This window comes from Acipenser ruthenus, chromosome 16, assembly GCF_902713425.1.
Source record: "Acipenser ruthenus chromosome 16, fAciRut3.2 maternal haplotype, whole genome shotgun sequence".
NCBI classification, from domain to species: domain Eukaryota; kingdom Metazoa; phylum Chordata; class Actinopteri; order Acipenseriformes; family Acipenseridae; genus Acipenser; species Acipenser ruthenus.
In genome coordinates this window covers 9,956,968-9,979,764 of record NC_081204.1, presented here as the reverse complement: position 1 = coordinate 9,979,764, position 22,797 = coordinate 9,956,968, and the positions used below count along the sequence as shown (strand labels likewise).

At 38.2% G+C, this 22,797-nt stretch overlaps 1 protein-coding gene across 4 annotated transcripts in view; it reads right to left on the bottom strand.

The window, feature by feature from the left end:
• The window catches only part of pcbp4 (poly(rC) binding protein 4), a 35,258-nt gene extending 13,246 nt beyond the window's left edge, over positions 1-22,012 (bottom strand). For 2 of the 4 annotated variants that reach the window (XM_034019753.3, XM_034019755.3), the window contains exons 1-5: positions 21,746-22,012; positions 4,039-4,210; positions 2,911-2,934; positions 791-823; positions 413-529 (exon numbers count right to left, since the gene is read on the bottom strand). In XM_034019753.3, the coding sequence (XP_033875644.1) occupies positions 413-529; positions 791-823; positions 2,911-2,934; positions 4,039-4,146 (282 nt within the window). In that variant the 5' untranslated portion in view covers positions 4,147-4,210; positions 21,746-22,012. The remainder of the gene's footprint in view (positions 1-412; positions 530-790; positions 824-2,910; positions 2,935-4,038; positions 4,211-21,745) is intronic. The other 2 variants (XM_034019754.3, XM_034019756.3) reach the window with 1 other exon arrangement.
• Positions 22,013-22,797: the final 785 nt, after the last annotated feature.

The window sequence follows — 22,797 nt, the reverse complement described above, 5'->3', positions numbered from 1 at the left end:
TTCTTGCACATCAGGAGAAACCCTAATACGAGTGGAAAATAACTACATCACTTTGTTTTGCTCTTCTCTATTCTATACTATACGTGAGATGGAAATAAGGCTCCCATTGCATAGCTGTTTAATCCATTCTGGATTTTTTGTTAATGCAACCACATGTAAGAACACCATAGAGCCCAAAAGCTCTGGTGCATACAAGTAGCTCGTACTGTAGTAAAGGTAAGACTGGCTCCATCACCTAAGCAATGGGTTCTTTATTTCCATCCCACGATACAGTAGGGTGGAGTCAACAGAGCTCAATAACTTTCTGGAATGTGGAAATCATTAACAATGGACACAAAGGACACTAGAACAGAACTACAAGCCAGTTTGCCACACAGTGTCATGGGAAATGAAAGAAAGCAGCGTATCGTACCTCCTCCAGTTTGAGTGTAATCATGGTGAAAGCTCTGAACACGGCGTCCATTGTGCCTGTCATGGTGATGATCCTTTCTGGACAGGACCCTTCTGAGATGTTGACACGTGCGCTACTCTGCAATACAGGCAGATCACAATCGGGTTGAATTTCCAGCTTTTTTAGAATGACTCTGCTATACGTATTCTTTCAAAGTGTCAGTTTGTCTGGTTTTAAACAGTGCTTACTTTATATTTATTTGTTTACTCCAGTTTTTTGCATGGACATGCTAGATTTCTACCTATTAATTCTACTGGCAACTGTCTGGAAAGCAATTAATTTGCTTAAGAATTGCTTCAGGACAAATGAGCAAGCGTTTTTTTTTTTTTTTTTACTTACCTCTTCTCTAATTCTTTTCACCGTTTCTCCTTTCTAAAAAAAAAAAAAAGAAATAAAAAACAAAAAAAAGCCTAAGGAGTTATATACTTGCTGGTTTTAATATTGTTTTGACACAAATATGAGAACAATACAATTTTAGATGCAATGTCCAAAAGTTATCTACATATATGATTCTTCTGATAGTGCTAACTTCATCCAACATCTACACCAAACCTCAGTCTAGTTTCTTTAAATACTCCAATGCAGAGCAGCAGTAGCAGGATCACAAGCTCTCTTTCTCAATAAACCTGTTTGTGAGTCAAACAGGCACACTTTGCAACCCACAGCAGAAGGCAGGTTATAACTGAAATCATATTTAAATTAAACAGAAATACCATTCCAATTTAACAAGAAAGAACTACGCTTTTTGAAAAACCTTTTCATAAATATATTTTAAAACATTTAGCTTTAAGATTTAAAAAGATGAAAACAAACAAGTAAAAAAATGACGCATGTGTCCCATTCATCTAATAAGAGAAAAAAAAGCTAAAGTTGATGTGATGGATCAGGTCAACCTTCACTATGGCAGGCACTCTCTTTGCTGCAATTACTAAATGAGGAGCCAGAAGTAGGGGGATGGGAGACTACATCAACGCATCCAAGCATATGTAACGCTATCCGCGCGCTCTTATCCAATTAGTTTCACTGCCTGCTGTTGCGGGGGCAAAGTGCAGCGTTACAAGGAATACAAGAAGAGTACAGTATTCTAAGGTTATAAACAGGTTTTGCAAGCACAATGATGCAGGCGGTGGGTTCGGTTGATAAGTGAGCTATCTTTTATTTATACCACAGGGCACCAGCCAGCATTGTTCTGCAGTTATGAGACCACTCTAGAGTACTGTTCCTTTGTCTGAAGCCTGTCCTAAGACTACAATATTAAAGGACTGGACTCCATCCAAAAATTGATTACAGGGATAGCCCTGGGGAGATGGAACTCTCTGCTACAGCTGTCATGAACATCCTCTCTCCATATTTATTTTGGGTAGCGAAGGTGGATTATACCTGCAGTAAGCTTGAAGTTCATTTTATTTTTCAGGGGTTCATACAATACAGTAAAAAAAATAAATAAATAAATAAATAATTCGCCTTCTTGAGTAACATATTTATTTTTGAACTGACAGGTTCTTTAGTAAAAAATAACGAAATCTATTAATTGTGCAACGGGCTGCAAGGGCTTTGCTACCTACAGCAATCATGTTCAATGTATTCCTTGCTTCTGACCAAATGTATCTTAGACAGAAATATCTAAGCTAAGAAAAATCATAGCCAATGAAAACAGGTGTCAATCATACCCAACGCTTTCCTATTGTTAACTTTGGATGTCCACCCCATTCAATCTTTCAGTAGTGTCGTGATGTCAGCTGGCTATAAATGACTGGCAAAACTTGTTGTATAAATAACAGGTTTAAGGTGTTCGAATGAAGAACCTCAGTTAAATACCTTTTCTAAAAGGTGTGTGATTTTATTATGCTGTTTTGTGTGCCTCTGAACAATAAGCATTGAAAAGAAGCCAGCCTAGTTATACCTGTAACCCTAACACATGAACTGGGTTCTTGGTGTCATTAATTTTAGTAGATTTCTGTTTAATGTATCTAATATTCTTTAGGTGCATAAATTCTTATTAGTGTCCAGTTGATGATGTAAAAGTATTTTATATGGCAATGCCATAATGCAACAACTAGGTGGGAAATTGATATTGAAAGGTAGCGGTATGGAAAAGTTGAAGGGCACCAGTATCTTTTTATAATTTTTAATTTTTTTACCTTTACCTTTTTTAATCAATTTTGAGTGGTTGTGCGCTCGGTTACTCAGTACCAAAAATCTCATTATCTTTGATTTCATTATTCAGCTCATCTCATCAATATAGCTCAGCTCGGGAATCACCCAGATCATATATGTTAAGAGAATGAAAAATATTTGTCGAAAGTGGCGTTCAATACAAATTGATTTTTTTTTTTTTTTTTTTAATCCAAGATGCTATTTAGATGCGCATTTCACCACCCACACATTCCAACTTTTTAATAGCCAGTTTATCCTATTTAATCTCATAAATCTCAGGAAAATAAGATGATGTCTCTTACCTTTCCTATAATACTGCCAACTTCCTGCAAAACAAACAAAAAAATAATAATAATTAAAATGTTTAAGGATTTGAGGCATATGTCGCCCTCTATCAGAAAGCCAAATCACCATGCTTCCTGCACCACTCTGTCCTAAGTGGATGTCAGAAAGACCACAGGTATATTCTTACAGATGTATTTTTTTTTACTTCCACTAGTAGTGTTGCAGAGGGAAAGGTTAATGGTAACACCTGCGACAGATTAGACATGCATGTTTTTTTTTGTTTCGTTTTATTTAAATGCACCGGGATGAGCTGACTGGTTATTATATAACGTGAATCTAAACAAGAAGAATGCATTAGATAACTGATATTTCAGACCCGTACCAAAAGATCTTCAGAAATGCAAATCCCCAGACAGGCCTGGCTGTGCTTAAGAGTAGGAGGATGGCAGACTAATGTACAGCACTCAGGAGCTTGAAGCCACTGTCCCTCCTGGTCTCTGGGCCATCTCATTAAGTGGTTCACAAAGCACACCAAGACACATTTTTGTGTTCTATGCATAGTTTCCAAGGGGTCCTTAGGGAAGGAGAGTTTAAGACCAACAGATAAACCAACAAGACACCTTTCTTACCCATCAGACCAAATCAAAGCAGATTAGAACAACTGGATTGAAGTTAAAAGCCAGAAGAGCTGAATTAGGGAGAATTAGAAAAGATAAAGAGTTGCATACAAGTAACGGCTGATCAGGCCCAACTGGAAACAGAAAAGCCAATTAGATAGTAGAGAAATAGATTTGGCTTGGGCTCCAAATCCCTGGGAGCTTTAGGTCATCCTTATCCAGAACCTCTGGTCACCCAAGCTAGGGGGAAGAGGAACTGATTCAACAATGGCAAACAATTTTGGGGTATCAGTCAAATTGTCATAAAAAATAGGTAGGGTTAAGTCACTTTGGAACACTGTAAAATATCTGCTTGGCTGTCTTTCTTTTTCTTATTATTGTGCAGTGCAGTAATCATCTGTTATACAACAATGGGCTGACTTCATTATCCTCCAATTTCACTTTAGTCCGATTTGTGTACTTGCATTTCGTCTCAGTGTCTTTGGACCCACCGCTACAATACATCTGTTTGATAATCTGACCCCTTACCTTTCCGTGCATGAGGAGCCTCAGAGTGAGGGTGACGTTCAGCCCCCCTTCGACAAGGTCTTGCTCACAGTTCATTGTGGTTTGGGAGTCGGAGGCAGGGAGACGCATGAAAGTAGCTCAGGGCACCAAATCCCTCACACAAGTATGTTGTTCTTTTAAATGCTTTGCAGATCTGTAAATGAAAAAAAAAATCTCAGATTTATCACCTTAAATTTACAGAACCTGGAGAATGGGACACATTTCTTGTAAAATGAGCCATTTCATACACCTTTTGTCCTCTGTTTCTGGTCACTTTTACACAAAATAAGTTTAAATGTCAATGTTGTACATTTATATATTTCATTAAATCAGCTGTCATAGTTGTTTGCATCAGTCCCTGCATAGTTTATTGTTTAGTGTGGACGAATCGTTTTTTATTAGTTATAGTTCCAACAGTACAAATTCAATATGAAATACAACTTGGGTCACTGAAAAGTGATCGATCACCACCCTTCCTCAGATTCCAGGTAATAAAGTACCAGACTACCACCAAGAATACTATTAAGATTTTTTTCTTTTCCTGCAGTGTTTTGCTGTTAAACCCACTATAACAAAATCAAACTAACCCATAGAAAACTGAGACACTGAAAGAGGAGGGGGAGAAGAGGCTTTGAATACAGTGACCCCAAATACAAAATGTGTGGTTAATAAAGTCCAGTGACTAGTAAGAGCTGCACTAATCATGGGTGGAGTCAAATAAAACCTCATCTATTATTTGCTTCGCTGACTTTGTCACAATGCTGGTCAATATCTACAATTAACTTGGTTCCAAGTCATAGAGTTCTTGATTCAAATAGATTTTTAAGGTGTACCATACAGCACAGCTGAGCATGTGTTATTTATTTTCAATAAATGTAAAAATATGTAAAAAATGTTGGAGAACGCCGACTTTAAATGTAATTGTATTATTACACGAATGGACAAGGAGTCTCTTCATGGGTGACCTGAGCATCTATTTCCAGCTGTGCTGTACTTTGAATTGCTACATGCAGTCGATTTGAACAGATCAGGCTGCAGCACAGTGTTCAGTGACAGTGTCTTTATGCAGCTGGCTTTGTCTGGCTTTACTGTACTGTGCCTCAGTTCAAAAATAAAGAAAGAAACCCTGCATGACTTTAAAATGTTGTTTAATATCATTCAGAAACCATCTTATCACCCAGTGGTATAAAGTTACCAGTTCAACAGAAACGTTACGTTTTTCTTTTGTTTTACTGCAGCACAGCTTGCATGTGAAATCATAACCACCACTGCTGAATGTAGTTGCAGATGCATGTCTGTTTAGTTTTAAGGCGGCTTCATGGGCAAATCTTGTGTGAGCAAACATTTCAGTTTTTTGCTAAATGTAGAGTAACACTATGGAAAAGTGTAGTAAACAACCCCCAAGTAATCTGTGGACACAAAACAGAGACAGAATAAATGGTATTTAACCTAATATCGAGACAACAGACTGGTCCCAAACTATATATGGTCAATCAAATCAGACGTCTAAATGCACCAGTACATCTTCAGCATGTAATATGATGCACAGTTACTTTTAATAGAAAAGGATTCCAAACTACACTGTAATTACACACATCATGGTGTAGTTCCAATGAAACATGTTTATTACAAAATGAAGAATCTTGGAATTTGTTTGCCTCTTTTGTGATTATGCTGCATTTACACATGTGGTTGTGTATTTATTTACAATGCAATTCCAATGAAATCAGACAAGCAATTGCCACGTAATTAGAGACACTTACTGTGAACTGTAAGCACTGATATACATACCTTGACGGTTGTTTTAATGTCAGCATTCTTAGGTAATTATCATTGGCATATATGTTATTTAGGTATTTACTGAACAAGTGTGTGTGTGTTTTTTTTTTCTTTGGGTATAATATTACCAGTGGCCAAGTACTGGGTTAACATCACGGATTTTGCTGCTCCTAAAATGCAATTACTGATCCATTTATATTAAATTTGCTGGCTCTAACATCTCTGATCTTTTCATATTGAACTGTCTGCCTCTCAGATCCAGGTCTAGAGCAGCTCTTATTAAGACTGCTGCTTGTATAATCCAAGTACTGAGTTCTACAAATTGAATTTGCTATTTATAGATTAGATACCAAGTAGTTGGGGAGGGGGTCTGCGTATTAAATATGCAGGTCTAAATAACCCCCAGTGGTGAACTCGCTATTTAATTATATGCACGAAGATACCAGCACAAAATTCTCTTTTTTAATTCAAAGACCACAATCCATTAAAGTATTTCATATGCAGTATTCAATTAGCAAATTAGTGAAGCGAGCTCCTCTTACGAGTGGATAATTAAATTTGCTGGCCCTGGACTAAATTCTCTGTATCTTCGACCTGTATTCACATTTATTGGTATATAAATCCCATATGAATTTCTTACCGAAGTACTGTGTTTCTATCCAGGGATATAGTGGAGGCGTTTGTATGTGTTCCATACTAATATATATATATATATATATATAAGAACAGCTTCTCGATTGTGAAGGACATTTTGAGCACAAGGGAGGGAATATGTGCAGATGGCTATTTAGTCTGTTATTTTTCTTAAATGTTTAAACTTTAACATTAGACTATAACATCTGGTGAATATTTGGAGCCACAAATGCCACATCTCCAGTTAGGACAGGCTGACAGAACTTAATCCAGTGCAAAGTAGTGTTTTACATCTTGCCTGCAGGAAGAAAAAAAAAAAACATCTCTACAATCTAAACCTTTCCTAAAAGGTACAGTCCCTTTAAAATTGCCGGCTATATAGAATCCATAAACTAGCAGTTCTATCCACATAAAATTGTCTGGATGATAAATCCCAATAATCTGCTAGCACTGAGCTACTGGTGCTGATCTCTCATTATATAATGTATTATATTTAATGTCAGACGTGTGCAAAATATTCAAACTTGATCTGACTGATACAATCTATTACTGCAATGTGAGGCAAGAAATACTGTTAAAATAAAAGACAAATGGCATCAAAATTTTGCAGTTACCAATACAACGGCTTAGCCGCAGTTTTCCATGTATTTCCCCATGTGTTTTGTTTACCGTGTTCTAGATTTACCGTACTACTGTTATATCCTGCTAGCAAACGCTTCACTTCACTCAACGGAGTACCGCAGTAAACATTAAATAAGGGAATATCCCAGTGCTCAGATGCTGGCTTAAATATGCAGTTTGGCTGGGACCTGACGCCTGTGTTCAGTCAGTTATGTCTCTAAAACAACAGAAGCCACACGCATGGACTCCTCTGCCTGAGCCCAAGGAAAACATGGAAAGGTCTTGTTAAATTTCTGATTGCAGTGAGAAGTGTCTGCTGCATAAACATGGAGAGGGGAGGGGGGCGGACATGTGCCACTGATCTCTCAGGCGCTCTCAGCTGTCAGGTGGGACAGCTGCAGCCTCTTTTTCTGGCTTATTCCATCGAGGGGGTCTGGCAACGTGTTGCAGGGATGACAGCGGGAGTGACAGAGCCTCGCTCTCCCTCAGAAGTGCAGACTCGATCCGGTGGTGTCTCTGTCGTGAGGCTCCAGACACAAACCCACATCTGCTATGGCTCCGTCAACTGAGGTCAAGGTGGAGCTCGGCTTCTGCACCACACTCTCTCGACCACTGTGCCTTAGTCAATGTCTGCCTTTAATGATATCTTAAGGGAGGTTCTGTCAGCTTTATTTCAGCTTGGGTTGTCATCCAGTCCAGTTGCATGGGGCCACCACCTCCACAGTTCAAGTTCTATCATCTCCTTGTACAGCCTTTTTAGTGACCTATTTGTATAAGCAACAGTACTACAGTGTTAAGCAGATTTTTGGCAAATAGTTTAATTTATTTCTTTTTTTTAACCTCACAATTCATAAAATGTGTTTTGAAGTTACAAAGATGTAGTTTACCATGAAAATGTTTCTTTTGAAGTTATTTTGTAATCCCATTCAGGGTTACGGGATGTTTTGTGCACAAAAGGGTTTTTGTGATTGAGAAGACTTCCTTCTTTGTTTGAATATGGTAAATCAGTGTTGCTGCTAATGCTGTACTGGTGTCAACCGTATAAAACGCTCCTTGTGTAGAATAGCAGCATACACCAGACCCCCTCCCACCTTGCTTACTGAGCTGTGAGCTGAACCTTTGAACTGACAGAGGATTGACAGTGCTAATGCTGACAGAATATATGTGTATTCAGAAGAGCTGAATTAACAAAGCTCCTCACTCCTATATGAAGATGAGGGGAAGAGGGCATTCTGGTGGTGAGAGACATACCCAATTAACTGAAGGTGACCGGCTGATTTTATCTACATTATAAAATATACGTTAATCAATCTTGCCCAGTAATTTAATCTCTGAAACACACTGTACTCAGAGAAATTGTGTTAGCTGTCATGTTCACTGCACAATATATTGCTTATTTAACTTGCTACAGTGTTGTACAAGTATGTGGATTAATTAATTTGAAGATATGTGTTTTAATGTATGTAGTTAAAGTAATAACCCCCCCCAATACGGGCCTCAAATGCAGACTTGAGCAAAACGTGTGGACAGACGCTTTGCATTTACTGTGCATGACCACACTTAACCACTACCTTCTCTGCTGGCACTTACTGTACAACTGATATACAACACTAAGCTTTTCAAACCTGCTTAGCTCAGCAGTAAATCCCACTAGCCTTGCAGTAGAGTGACTCAGCCCCACTGCACCCCTCATTAACCTGATGGTCTCTTATTGATTCTTTGGTTACTCGAGCACCTTATATATTGTACTGTACATTCTGGTTACTTTCCCTGTAAACTGCAAATCCCGCTCCCTCGTCCTGTCAACACAAGAATATGTGTAATCTTTATAACTGAAAGAAACAAAAGTATGTGAGGCTAAAAGTTCAAGCTGGTTTATGGTTTATGGCTAACGGACATTTGTCGTGGTATTTAATGTGATTGTCTTCAATTTCTCACACAAATGGATCCTTTTTAAGAGACAACAAAATTCAATTCTCTTTTAAACGGAAGCTCAATATTCTGGCTTTTTACACATGTCTGCTGTGCAGAGAAAGAATTTCTGTATACAGTGTCAGCTGTAAGAGCAAAAAGATACAGGGTTCAGAACAGGGGTCGGCACCATGTCGAGGTGATGGACATTTAAAAAAAAATAAAATCTTGGCCACGGACAAACACACCTGTGTGTGTCAGACGTATTCACTGCCATGGACACTGATAACTCTTGCCATGGACATGGCTATGTATGGACAAGTTGCAGACCCCTGGTTCAGAATCAACTCAAAATACTAACATCTACGTTTCTCCTGCCTTTTTAACATTCTATTATGTGTGTTTTGTTTCTGCTTAGATCCGTATGCCATTTGCAAGGTTATTAACTATTCAAGCCAAAATTGCTTCTGAAAAAAACCCCAAGGCTGGTTTTCTGAAGGGGGGTGGAGGAAACGTCAGTGCACTGTGCAACACTAATATGCCTCCCCACATCACTCCAGAGCTTGGAGTCTTTTTAGTCTGTTAACTAGGTAGTTAGTCAGCATGGCAAATAATGAAGCAACTGATAGCATAATATCAATCATGCAAGAAATACAAATGTTAACGCCAACGATTTCATTTAGTAATGTTTTTGCCTTTTAGTAAGACAGTCGGTCACAAGCACACAAAGCACTGTAGATAATAACGAAGTAGCATCGTTTTTTCCCTGTGGGGCGTCCGGTTTCTGCAACGGATTCTTTGACTTTTCCCATTGCTGTAAGGTCACACTGGTCTCTGCAGGATTGGTTTATCCCGCCTCCTCGTCTCTATCCTCAAAGCTGCATTAGCAGGAGAATTTGAACCCCCACAAAGGAGAAGGAGGGATCAATAGCCGTTGTTAGCACATCGGTCTACGGCAGCTGTGTATTTGTATTGTGCTGCACTTACAGGAATGCCTCGTGATTGATAAACAGCTGTCTTGGATTGGAATGATATTTCTGCAGGATTCTTTTTGTTCTGCTGTGGTCTGGTGCAGTGCAGTCCACTATAACCTTGTGAACAATCAGAACATATAACAAATACAACACGCATAGTTCAAAATGGGCAACCAATTGTGAACACAAAGGCTTTTTAGCCCAATATTCCATTAAGAACTTGACTAGTCTGAAAGTTGAGCTGTGATAGAAATGTTCAATGGATGACCATTGGTGGTGTAATGATGAAAGGGTGATGTAATGATGGAAGGGTTCGACAACGTACATTAAAAATGTATTACACAGTAATGTTTCAGTTTAGCATGCTTTATCATGGTCTGCAATATATCTGCTTTAGTACACATGCTATGCTTTTATCAGCAGCATATTTATTTAAAAGAGACTGCCAGCTTCATCGCAGATACTAGCCCGTTTCAACTGTTTTGAATTGGTAATTTGAACCAAGCATTACAGTTTGTAAGCTAGTATCTTCAGTGTAGCCCCGAGTTGGTTATGTCTTTTTTGTGTTCCCCATGCAAAGCCAGAATTTGCTGTTTATCCTACTCTAATTGAAATTCTGAGGAGAAATAGTTTAAAAATAAACAAATCTCAATTCATTTATGAGTTGGGTAAAGAGTGATTAAGGCTTTGTGTGAGGAAGCAAAATGAATCAATTTTTGAGGAAAGACATAATGAACTAGGGACTTTGTTAGCCACTTCGAAGCATCGCGTATGTAAACTTATTTGAGTTTCCCTTGTGGAAATTCTAGGCATGCTTAGGGTTCCAAACAAGTGTACCATCTGCCTGATTTTTGAGATGTTTTTTTTTTTCCAGGGTTAAATAAGACCTTGTGAAGTACCAGGAAGTGGAAGGATGGTGGATGTTAGTCCCCAGCAGGTCGGCCCAGTAGTCCGCTGTCCATCACATTGATAGACAGTTAAACGAGAACAAAATGAAGCAAATAACTGATTAACATGCAAGTCTTCAACAGACACTGTCTCAGGCTTTGATTTACAAAGACATTCTTTTTGTATGCAACTCCCTCCCCCCAAACACACTATATAGATTGAAAACGGCAATTAACGGATGCAAGGAGCCAGCTTTGGGCGATGTGATTGAAGTTCATGGAAATCACAAGGTTATGGGATATATGCTGAACAAAACCCCCTCTTCCCACACATGGACACACATTTGAGCTACAGAAAGATGCTAACACCAATTTAAAAATGTACTGGGAGTACCAGCAAAGAAAACCATAGGCACACTTTAACACTGATCAAACAGCACTATTCAACACATGCTAAATAATGATTCACTGCTAATTCATTTTGCTGGCAAGAATCATGTTAAAAGTATTCTGGTCCAGCACAGTTCAATGGGGAAAAAAGAAGTCCCATATGAAAAATAATGTAGCTAACATATATAACTTAGACGTATCCTTCATAAAGTTTTTTTTTTTTTTTTTTTGGAAGGGTGAGTAGGCCTCTCCTGTGAAGTTATGCTTAGGGCATGTTCCAAATGGTAAATTTGAATAGGACAAAAAGGTCTGCATTCAAAGACTCAGACATAAAAATAAAAGAAAACAATATGGCTTTGCCAGCCCGGTCGCGTCGACCTCTTTGGGCTGTGCTATTATGATCACAGAGAGCCAGGGTTGGTAATGTGACAGCTGCAGTAGCACTTGCATTGTTTGAGAGCAACAGCAGGCAGCAAGCCAAGCACTCAGATAACAGAAAGCTGAAAGCCAATGCGTCTTCATGTGCCTGCATGTGTCACAGCTTAGTGCCCTATGACTTCCACTGGACATTCACAAAATGAACAGTGACTGACTTTCTGAACAGTACAAACTAGTGACTGTGCCACATTTGGTGGGGTGGGGGTGGGGGGGGGGGGGGGGGGGGGGGGTGATGCTAATTGGATCTCCACCTGGGATTGAACCCACAACCCTCCGATCAAGAGTCCAAAGCCCTAACCACTACTCCACACTGCTGCCCTTATCCTACAGTAAATGTCCTCCAAGCTAACAAGGCTTCATAATGTTAACTTTCAGTCTAACCGATGCTTAATTTCGAGAAACCAAATAAAGTGCAATCGAGAATATACAGTAAATACATTTCAAAATAAATAAACACAAAAGTCTTTACACAAAAAAGTATTACTAACTGCATTGGGAATTAATGCTAAAGTACTGCATGTGGCTTACAAGTATTTACAGGATAATGTATTTGTGCAGCCAGTTGATCTGTGTAGAGGGGTGAATGACTGAAATCTTGTAGACGGTAGGAGATGTAAATGTAGCTCCAGCAGCAAATGGTCAAAACAATTCAAGCCACCAGTACAAGGCTGAATCATATGGTGAACTGTCCCACAATGCATCATTTTAACCTTTAGTCGAGAACCAAGAGTGCTACCTGCCCCGCCACCAGCCATTTCTCTCAGATTATGCTTGAGATGAATCACTAACCGCAGACTGCAGTCAAAGCAGCTTTTCTGTGCAAACGAAGGGTTTTATTGGCAGCCCTCAGAGGTTTTGGAGAAGCAGGTGTCAGTTTTTAGTCTCTAATTTATAGGACCCCCCCTCTCTCCCTCCCACTTCCTGGACCCCGGCTCATTTTAATTATTGAAACTGCCTCTGCTTTGGTATTTCATCGCTCTCTGATTAAATCTACAATTCCACGAGTGCATTAGGAAATTAAATCCGGGACATGACTCACTGCTGCTGCCTTGCTTCTCGGAACCTATTGATCTGGGAACATATAGGGGGCAGACAAGACATTCTTAGTATGTCATTGTCTTTGTCAGTCTGTCAGTCTGGAAAAGCACAGATGCACAAATCTATACACCAATAAACACCAAAAGAATAAACACATAGACATGCACTGACATATTCAAGTTAGAAATGTTTAAACTATATAATGTCTTTGCAGAAGGCTGATAACAGGCCCTTGGTTGGCAGGTTATTCAAGACGACACTAATTACAATGTGTCTGTGAGTGACATCCTTAATCTTCCTATAGGAATTATAGACAGTAATCCGGGAGAAATGTGGAATCAGTGTTGCCTGTGGTGGCTACTCACCATAATGGTATTGTTATTATTATTATTATTTATTTTTTTGTCCAGCTCCGGTAGGTACGTACATACATACAGCTTCAGTTCTGGTCAACAACAAGGAAGCAGCAGCAGGTGTTGGTAGAAATCTGTTTCTTTGTTCTTGCACTGACTGGAATGTCAGAAGGACAGCCCTCAGTCCCACACTTGACTGCAGTAAATCTTAACTGAGTTCTTCTCACTAATAGGGCTGTGACTATTGAAACTCTTTCCCTACCTGATAGGGTGCCTTTAATTAAGAAAGGAATCAATAATGGTTTCTTTAAGGGCTGTCGTTGTACCACAGTCTTGCCTGGCAGAGTGTCCATTCCAGACAGAACACATTCATCTGTGTCTCCAACACAAATAATGAAAACGGCAGAAATGAATCAGACTTACCATAAACACACACATATGAACGTGCGATTGGTCATGTTCCTTGAAATCACAAGTGATCTAACAAGAGCAGTCAAAAGCAACAAGTTCTTATGCTACAAGTCTTGAAACAAAACCGTTTGGCCCAGAATTCCTGGAAGCTTTAGATGAATAATGTGTATGCTTGGTTTTCCCAGAGCAACCTCCCCGTTCAAACAGAGAGACTTGATGTGTCTCCATTAAACCGAATCAAGCCTTCTGACCTAGTTCCTTCAGGCTGAAACAATTTAGTTCAATTGTATATATGTGTCTGAACTTCACATATTTAATGCAGAAGCTGTAGTGTGGATAATCTGATATCCACTGCTTCATAAAAGTCCTGATAACTTGCAGGTACTGTTCAGAGGCCTGAAAAGAAAATGAAATGGTTCCTGTTAACTCAAATATTAAAACGTTCCTATTTCTCTCTAACCTAATTGGTTAGCACTCTTATTTTTATTTGATTTTAATGTACAATACTTAAAGAAATAGCCAAGAGCCATTTGTGTTTTTGATGGCAAAATGCAAGCTTATTGAGCGAAGATTACAACAGGCATCCAATGGTCTAACAGTCAGGCATGACCCAATTCAACCATCTACTGCATTCAGGGATGTCCTATGGTTCATGACCCCTTATGTAAATGCATGGCTCTGGTCCATAGGGGGTGCATTGGGCTTCTCTGGAATTCAATGGGAGATAACATTACACTTCCAGTAAAGTATCACTAGTCCTACTTTTAAAATAAGTGCTAAAAAGTAGATAAGGATGACATTTTCTCCCAAGTTTAGCAAAATACAACACCTTTAGTCAGCTGCAGTAATGAAATGTTGTTCTTCATTATTTCCTAATATAATAAAATGACTGGGGCTATTTCAAACCCCGATTTGCATTCTATTTAAAAGTAATTTAATTTAAAGAACCAGTAGTGGGAATGAAAATGCAATCTGTTCACCAAAAGCATGTAGTGAATTAATTTTCTAAATATCGTTTTGTTTCCTCATCCAACGTGACTTTTCGGGGGAACAGTCTTCATGGCATGTCAAATCACAACTCAAAGCATTCCAACGTTCATGAAAAACAGGATACCTGTAAGAAAGCCATTATTAAGTCATGAATCAGCTTCGGTATATAAATACTGTATGTAGTTGAAATGAGCTTTAGACTTAATTTTACAGATAGGTTTCAAACATCTGCTGAACAACCAGATTGACTGTCGCTTTATTCTGAAGCTGCTGCGTCCTGCACACGTTACGTTTGATACTAGGATTCCTGGGTATCTATTTACTACATTACTCTCTAGGCTTCTATAACCTGGTTCATGTTACATGGTCCATTATAACTAAGGAAGTAAAACTAATTTTTTAAAATGGCAAGCCTTTTTCTTACTGTTCTACATAAACCTATTGATGAATGTAAACAATATATTTTTTCAAACTAATATGCAAATCTTTCAAAAACTAGGCATTAGGGGGTCCCTGAGTGGCTCATCTGGCAAACGCACAGCCGCGTGGGTGTGCAGGGTGAATCATACAGCGCAGGGGATTTGTATTGGCTCTGGCTCTGTGGGTTAGGGAGGCAAAATCGGCAGGGACCGTTTCTCCTCATCGTGCTACAGCGAACCGTTGGCCAGGCGCCAAGTGAGCTCAAAGAGCGGCCACCTGCAGGGCTGGCCTTTGTCCTCCCAGAGGTCAGTAGCTCACTGACATCTGCTCTCGAGTTCCTGGGTGAAAAAGATAAAGCTGGGATCGGAGGACGTGGGATCTGAGGACGCCGACTTAACCTTTAGTTCTCCTGAGCTGTGTGGGGAATTGCTGCGGTGAGGGGAAAAAATTATTGGACATTCCAAATTGGGAAGAAAATGGGGGGTAATATAACTGGCCATGCTAAATTAAAAAAAAAATAGATATATATACGAATTAGAAATATTTTTCAATATGTAGGGCTGTGTCCAAAGGCTCGTTCGCTAGCCCGGGATTCGAAGATTGTTTTAAACCTCTGAAGGTTCATCAGGCAGGTTCACGTACTGTATTATTATTATTATATTTTTTTTCCTGTTAACAGAAACTGTTTGACAATGTGTGAATGCTATAAATCACACATTAAATGTCACTCACATGCAAAATATAATCTTTTGATTTGTGTAATGCATATTAAATAAACAAAAGTTGTTATTAAAATCTGCTACCAAATCATATACGTAGCAACTCTATATGGCACTGCTGCCATGTATGGAGCAGGGTATAGTATCCTAAGTTGTGGGCTCTGACTGTATTGCTTCAGTAAAATATGTACTGAATACCTAGTGTACAAGACAGTGTAAGAGAAGTTCTATGGTAGAATATCTTTGAAACATACATATACGATAACACTAATAATTTTTTTCGAAAACTGAGCACCATCCACCCCTCCCCGCTCCAGCTCGTGTTATCCAGAGGCAAACCTTTAATTTCTTAATTCGCCATCTCGACAGCAAAGCGTTTTATAGCGTAAGCTGTATTGAAAGAAATGTCTCAAAACTCCTCTGCTGTTTGGGATTTTTTTCTTAAATGCCCAGACGACCAAAAAATAAATTGAATTCCAACTGTGCAAGGTCCTCGTACCATGGAGGCATAACCAATCTCTAGGGTCACTTGACAAGCTTAAGTTCATATTATTATTATTAGTAGTATTAATATTTATAGTAGTAGTAAAATGTAACTGATAACCCGCTTGGAAGGGTGACTGTTAAATAAAGCTTTGTCTGCTGCAGTTGGTGCAATGCAAGCTTACTGTATATATCGCTAGCAGGCTCATTTCCATGTAAATAAACAATGTGTATTTATATTTTTATTTAAAATTATAAAAACAAGTTTACTGTTCTATATAACATTTTTAAACTACATTTGTTCCATTTATATGGCTCACCTGTAAAATAGGATTTTCAATCAAACATAAACAAGTAGCTATGGTGACATCACCAATAAATTATGCAAATGAGTACCATCGAAGGTTTGAACCTTCCTTCGGTAATGTGTTCCGAAACTTCGAAGGTCAAAATGTACCCTTTCTTACAGCCCTAGCAAGTTGTCTGATGCAAGGGTTTACCATAAGGTTTTCAGGTGCTTTTGCTGTAGGGCATTTGAGCTCAGCAGCGTTTTAAAAGGCAGTAATTTCAAAGCACTTAATATTCTCCATGGAATACTACAGCATAGTAAGCATAAGTAGACACTTGCTGTTAGACCAGAAGGTTATAGGTTAATATTTTACTTCAGGGAAAACCTGGCCATAATGCATTTACCAACACACACATCTATAATAGCATGTTGCGTGGGGGGATGGCGGGCTTATACTTTTAGGAGATAACTCCAGTGAACAACAAGAACAAAATGATATTCATATCATCACTTTTATGACAACTCATCTTGACCAACCTGTCTGAGTGCTAGGTACTTCAACCATAACTAAAATAAACCTAAAAAAACTGTTTGAGAATCAATTTGACTAGAATGTCTCCATTTTTTTTTTTTAAAGACATTGAGAAAATTTCTTGCCAAAGAATATTGCACTACATGAGATCTCAGTACTGTATTTCATAACCGGTGTTTAACTTAATATCGGGCTGCAGGTATTCAAAGATCTTGTCTCTCTTATGAAATGGGGTAGAGCAGACCTATCATAATGGGAGGTAAGTCGATTGTCACTACTTGCCATCAATATTATAGAGGTCTCTTAATGTGATGCAGTGGGGAACATGCCCATTAGAATTGTGCAGTAAAAACTGAATATTATGACCAAAAACAGCCCTATACACATTTTTGCATCTATGGCATTTTTAGATAGCGTTTAGTGCCATCTGGTGACTGACTGTTGCAACTGCGGACATACTATTTGTATATTTTTTCTTGTATGGATATTTGTTTGTTTCTATTAAATATTGTTACTTGTATAATGTGAACAACATGATAATGTGTATGCCTTCGGGGGGGGGGGGGGCGACTAAACACCTACACATCCAGATTGTTATATCAAAGAGTTCCCCAAAAATTATTAATCAATCTATAGGACTATAAAAATAATTTCTGAGTACATGTGGGCATGATTTTCTTCTAGTTTTAAAGAGAATAAACAGGAATTCCACACGAGTAGTGGCAAAAAAACAGATGTATGAAAATCAGCAGTCCATTTAGCAACAGATAAAAAAAACAGCCCATTAAATGACAGCACACTGATATGCTGACAGCAAGTAGTGATTAAAAAAAAAAGTCACTGCACAATTATCAAGCTTTGCAGTTCTGACAGCGAAGAGTGCAGTGTCTTAAACCAAATATGACTCCTGTTTAACATTCATTATGCATTATTTCTCTTTATTTGTGTTTTCTATGCAGTGTGTGGATTTGCTTTTAAGTAGATTATTTATTTTTTTCTGTTCTAAAAACATTCATGTAACTTTAAATTAAACCAGTTTGAATCCTGACTTGGGGTACACAGTGCTAACCTGGACATATCCCCATATAGAAACTATATTGCATGTGACGTGCATAAGTGATGCTCTCTGGATGTGATGTCATTTGGATTAGATATAACAACCTACCTGGGGACTTTAAATAATAAACCGCTTTGACCTAATGTACAAACCCTGGCATGAAAAACACTCAGCGCATACATGCAAAGAATACCTTTTAAACAGCAATAGGTGTATGTACAGCTGTGGCCAAAAGAACTGAATCCCCCCTATAGAATTATCTAATTTTGCTTCATAATGAAACCTGCTGAATAATGTTATGTGAACACATTGAATTACATACCGTTTTGTAGTTTTCCATGTACTTAATGAAAAACTGACAATTTTAAAATGTGACATTTTGAAATCTAACATGAAATATTATGGCTTCTGGTAGGCTTTTGCGATATTATTTAGTATTTTATTTGATTACGTGGTGTTAAATAAAATATCTAAATTATGCTCTGTGGCGGAGTGTCCTGCCCCTATGTATTATTATTTGTATTTCTGTTTGCGGCGCGGGTAAAAGCGCAGCGCCTTTTATTATATATTTAAAAACCCTGTGAGGATGCATGGCTGATCAGCTACTGATTATTTAACTAGCTGACAGACATGCATCCTTACCAAACGCGTGCAGACTCTGGCCGAGGGATAATAAGATAATTAACAACTAGTTAATCCCTCGGCCAGAGTATATAAACCTGCAGCTCTCTGCACTTGGGGTGGAGTGTACAGAGGAGAGCGAGGGAGAGCGAGGGAGAGCGAGCAAAAACAATTGCTATATTTAATATACTTATTGCTGTTTATTTGTTTGGCCAACGCGCCTTTTTGTTTTGTTGTTTGTTTAAATATTTTATTTTTGTTTTGTTTATTAATAAATACGCTGAGTGCCGTTGCATTCAGCTTCACCCGCCCATCCACTGTTTTGGTTTGAGTTACTTCCTGGTCCGTGACGTCATCAACCTCACCACTGCGAGCCAGACTGCCACATGATAGAGCAAATTGCAAGGTTTTTTTGTTTTGTGAAAGAAAAATATTACAAAACACGTAACAAGAATCTCAAACGGTTCATTGAAGCATTAACCTGTGCCTAGTGTTTCAACAAGTATACCAGAAAAGTGCTATATAAACAATTCATTCAAAACAAAACAAAAAAAATTAGACACTGGTATAATTGAAAGTGGTGATAGTTAACCTCAATCAAGCTCAAGTTAGTTCATCAATTAGCTAGAAGTTAATGCCTAACCTGAAAATGATCTGTTTGTGTAATAAATATTTTTGAAACTTTAGGTATAGTATGGTAGATTAAATATTGAATGACACTATTTAAAAGTAAGCTTTGGACCATACATGTTAATGTAACCCTTAGGCTGATAGCCTTGTTCTACTTCAGCTTTTCAGTATTAATTACTAAGGCATCAGTACAAGGATGAGTTCAATAACTCTTTAACACCCATCGATTATGAAGAGACAGCTGGTCTCTCCATAGTAAGGATGGCCTGAGGGTTCTCAGCAGAAGTGCAGAGTCTGAAGTTATCTTCAAAATTATTTTTGTGAATGACTTTAAAAACTCTGCGATAGTTAATCTTATCAGCAACTTCATACGTTTCCAGCAAAAGTGCTTAAGTTCTGTTAGCAACAAAGTGGATAGTTGTCTGAAGTGCCCAGTAACCTGTCACGTTGTGTGCCATGTTCTCCCTCATATCATAGACCCTACACATGATGTTTACACTACCCCTGTTTATAATACATTAGGTTTTAATAAAACAGGAGAGTATACAAATTGAATAGTAACCACTTTGTTATTAGTTAGAATTAAAATATTGCACTATAGTGGTTGTTTTTTTTTTTCGAATATAGATCATCTCGTTGATCCAAGCATTTTAAAACCTGAGAATGAAAAGGTTGCACCACTTTTTCTTAAACACAAGAACACCACAAAAATGATCCTTGTACAAGCTGGCTGACTTTGATATGGTAACACATTCCTTTTGAAAATAAGTCAGAGAAGTGGGTGCTCAGTGGCATTCTGTGCTAGGGGCTTTTTCTTTTCATTTCATTGGCACTTCTGTAGAAGAACGGCCTTTTTATCCTCAAACCTCCTCCAGTCAGACATGTCCATTTAACTGCATCCTCATCCATTAACACCCTTGTACTATATCATGCTTTGATATGAATTCCTAAACCCATTCATGTATTGGACAGGCACACAAACACTTAATGTGACCCAGCAAACAGGACAAAATGTGCAATTGCACACCACGTTACCAAACACTGCACACTAAACATAAAACACAATACCCACTTATAATCAGCAAACCTTTTAATATGGTACAACTACAGTATACTGTCAGTTTATCTTCTATAGTGCACATACATCTCCCTTGTGGTGTTCTCTTAGCATGAAATACAGCTGCTTATTGTTGTGTGGAGTTGCAGTGGAGCTATATTGCTTTTAAATATTAGTGAATTATCGTGTTTATATAAAGTAAAATATGTTAATCCTGTAGTGCATCCTCTAGCATTGAATAGCGTTTTTTAAGTTTTTTTGTTTTTCATCCATTGTCCATAGTGAAGGATATAGAGGTCGCTGATGTAATATAGATATGAAAATGTAATGCACTTACGCTCCGCTGAGTATACGTCGTGTAAGTACTAGTTTGGGCCATGGGATGAACAAGGTAGTTGTTATGGTAATTACAGGGAAGGTGAAAAGTAAAGTGCAAGTTAATACAGGGTGTCATGTCAGTAAATGATACTGTATGCGCGGATAATTTACTCGATGCGATGAGGAGATAAAGAAGAAGAAACTGATCGAAGAGAGAGCTAATGTCTCAATAAAAATTGAGGGAGGAATAGTTTGTTCTCGTATTTGATTTATTGATCTTTCCATCCTGGTTTATAAACGTGATCTCAGTGTAAGGGTATGTAATACAATTAAGGCTAGTGAACGATGAAGCTGCCAATCGCATTATAATCCGCCCAGCTGACCTTAGTTTTCCACGATGCTTTTGTCTTGTCTTGGCAAACGAGAAAATCGAACCGTTTCTGGATGCGTTTACACAATGACAAAGAATACAGTAATGCGCAGCAATAAAATAAACGTCTGAGAAAAGCGTGTATTATTTCAGGGTCCCACAATTCAATAGATATCCATCACTAAAAATAGCTAAATAAAAGTAGATGAGTGCGCTACTAACACTAATGCAACTGTACTGGATTATTACAGTGTGTGCGTCTTTGCTTCTCGAGTGCTCAAATGCCTTCAGTAGTAAACCTTTACATTGTTATAGGACTTGTATTCACTTTATTTTACTATCAATACATTAAATGCCCATTTTTATTATAAGTATTATTATTATTACACTGACACTTGCAATGTATATCGGCCCTTTCTGTTCTGTTTACATTGAATATACTGTTGTGCTTTGAGTTCAATGAAGCATTAAAAAAGCGAGTTGACATGACAAAATGTAATAAAAAGTAACATATTTTAATATTTATTTTAACGAGGGTATATGCTATTGGTACCAAGTAGTACAATTTAAACTTTAGCACACATGTATGCGATCCAAAGCGCAGCCTAATTTAATAGTTGTAAACCACACAACTAATAGCAGCAGAATTAAGATGCGCGGTGATACTAAGTAGGTTCATTCAGAAACTGACCGATGAAACACCAAAATAAATGCAAAATGTCCTTAACGTGAATAGGCTACGACCGGTTAATAAAGGTATGGTCTTACCTTTCCGTATTTTAGGAAAAACAAGACAAATCCAGGTGTGTCTATAAGTCCCCTGCTGTTGTGTTCCACATTGTCAGTAAGACGCTTTACTGTAACAAACAATCCTGATGTCACTCAGTAACAATAAAACCAGAACAGGGAGGCAGGCAGGCAGGCAGCAGCTCCGGACTCCCCCACTGGGATCCAATTACAACAGACAAATGAGAGGCTAAATGAAAACAATGCACTCTGGGTAAGACCATCTGCCAAGGTGCAAGCCGCAACCCCCTTCTCTTACCCCGAATCTTGGGGCAGTGTTACTCGGGATTTACCCTTTACTTGTCAGTGGCACAGTGTTGAAATGTCCAACCCTTTGTTCTGGTCTTAAGCTGATTCGGCTGTTCGCTCCATTTATTTAAGTCAAATTGTAGCGAATTGAATTTGCTATCAATAACAGGTTTAATAATAATAATAATAATAATAATAATAATAATAATAATAATAATAATAATAATGTAAACATTTTTATTACTTTTTTGCTAACAGTTTTGAAATCTCTGTTTTGTTTATTTGAAATTAAGTTGACAATTTCTTTATGTAACATTTTTGACACAGTTGAGAAAATCTGACCGTTATATATAATTAAAAAAGTTGGAGGGGGGATTTTGCGGTTGAGGTTTTCTGTTTTCTAACAATGACTGTATACGTGTATCTGAACTGTTTAAACATAAATTACACAAAAACAAAATGAAGCCACGGGGGTGGAGCAGTCGCTGATGAAATTGATGGGGAATGAATGGGATAGAGGGTAACCTTTTTCTGTGGTGACAGAGCTAATTTATAATGTGCACTGACATGCAAAGGACCTATAATAAGGGCATGTTCATAATTCCACATGGCAAGAACCAACATACAGTACTAAGAGACTATTTGTGGGTAAATAATCTTAATTGAAATGTACTGTCCTGGTGTGAGCAAGGCTGACACAGAAGATTACGTTATTGTCTTACAGTTACTCTATGGACACCACTACCTCATTGAGTATAGTAGCCTGAGACTATAGGAGCTTAGGT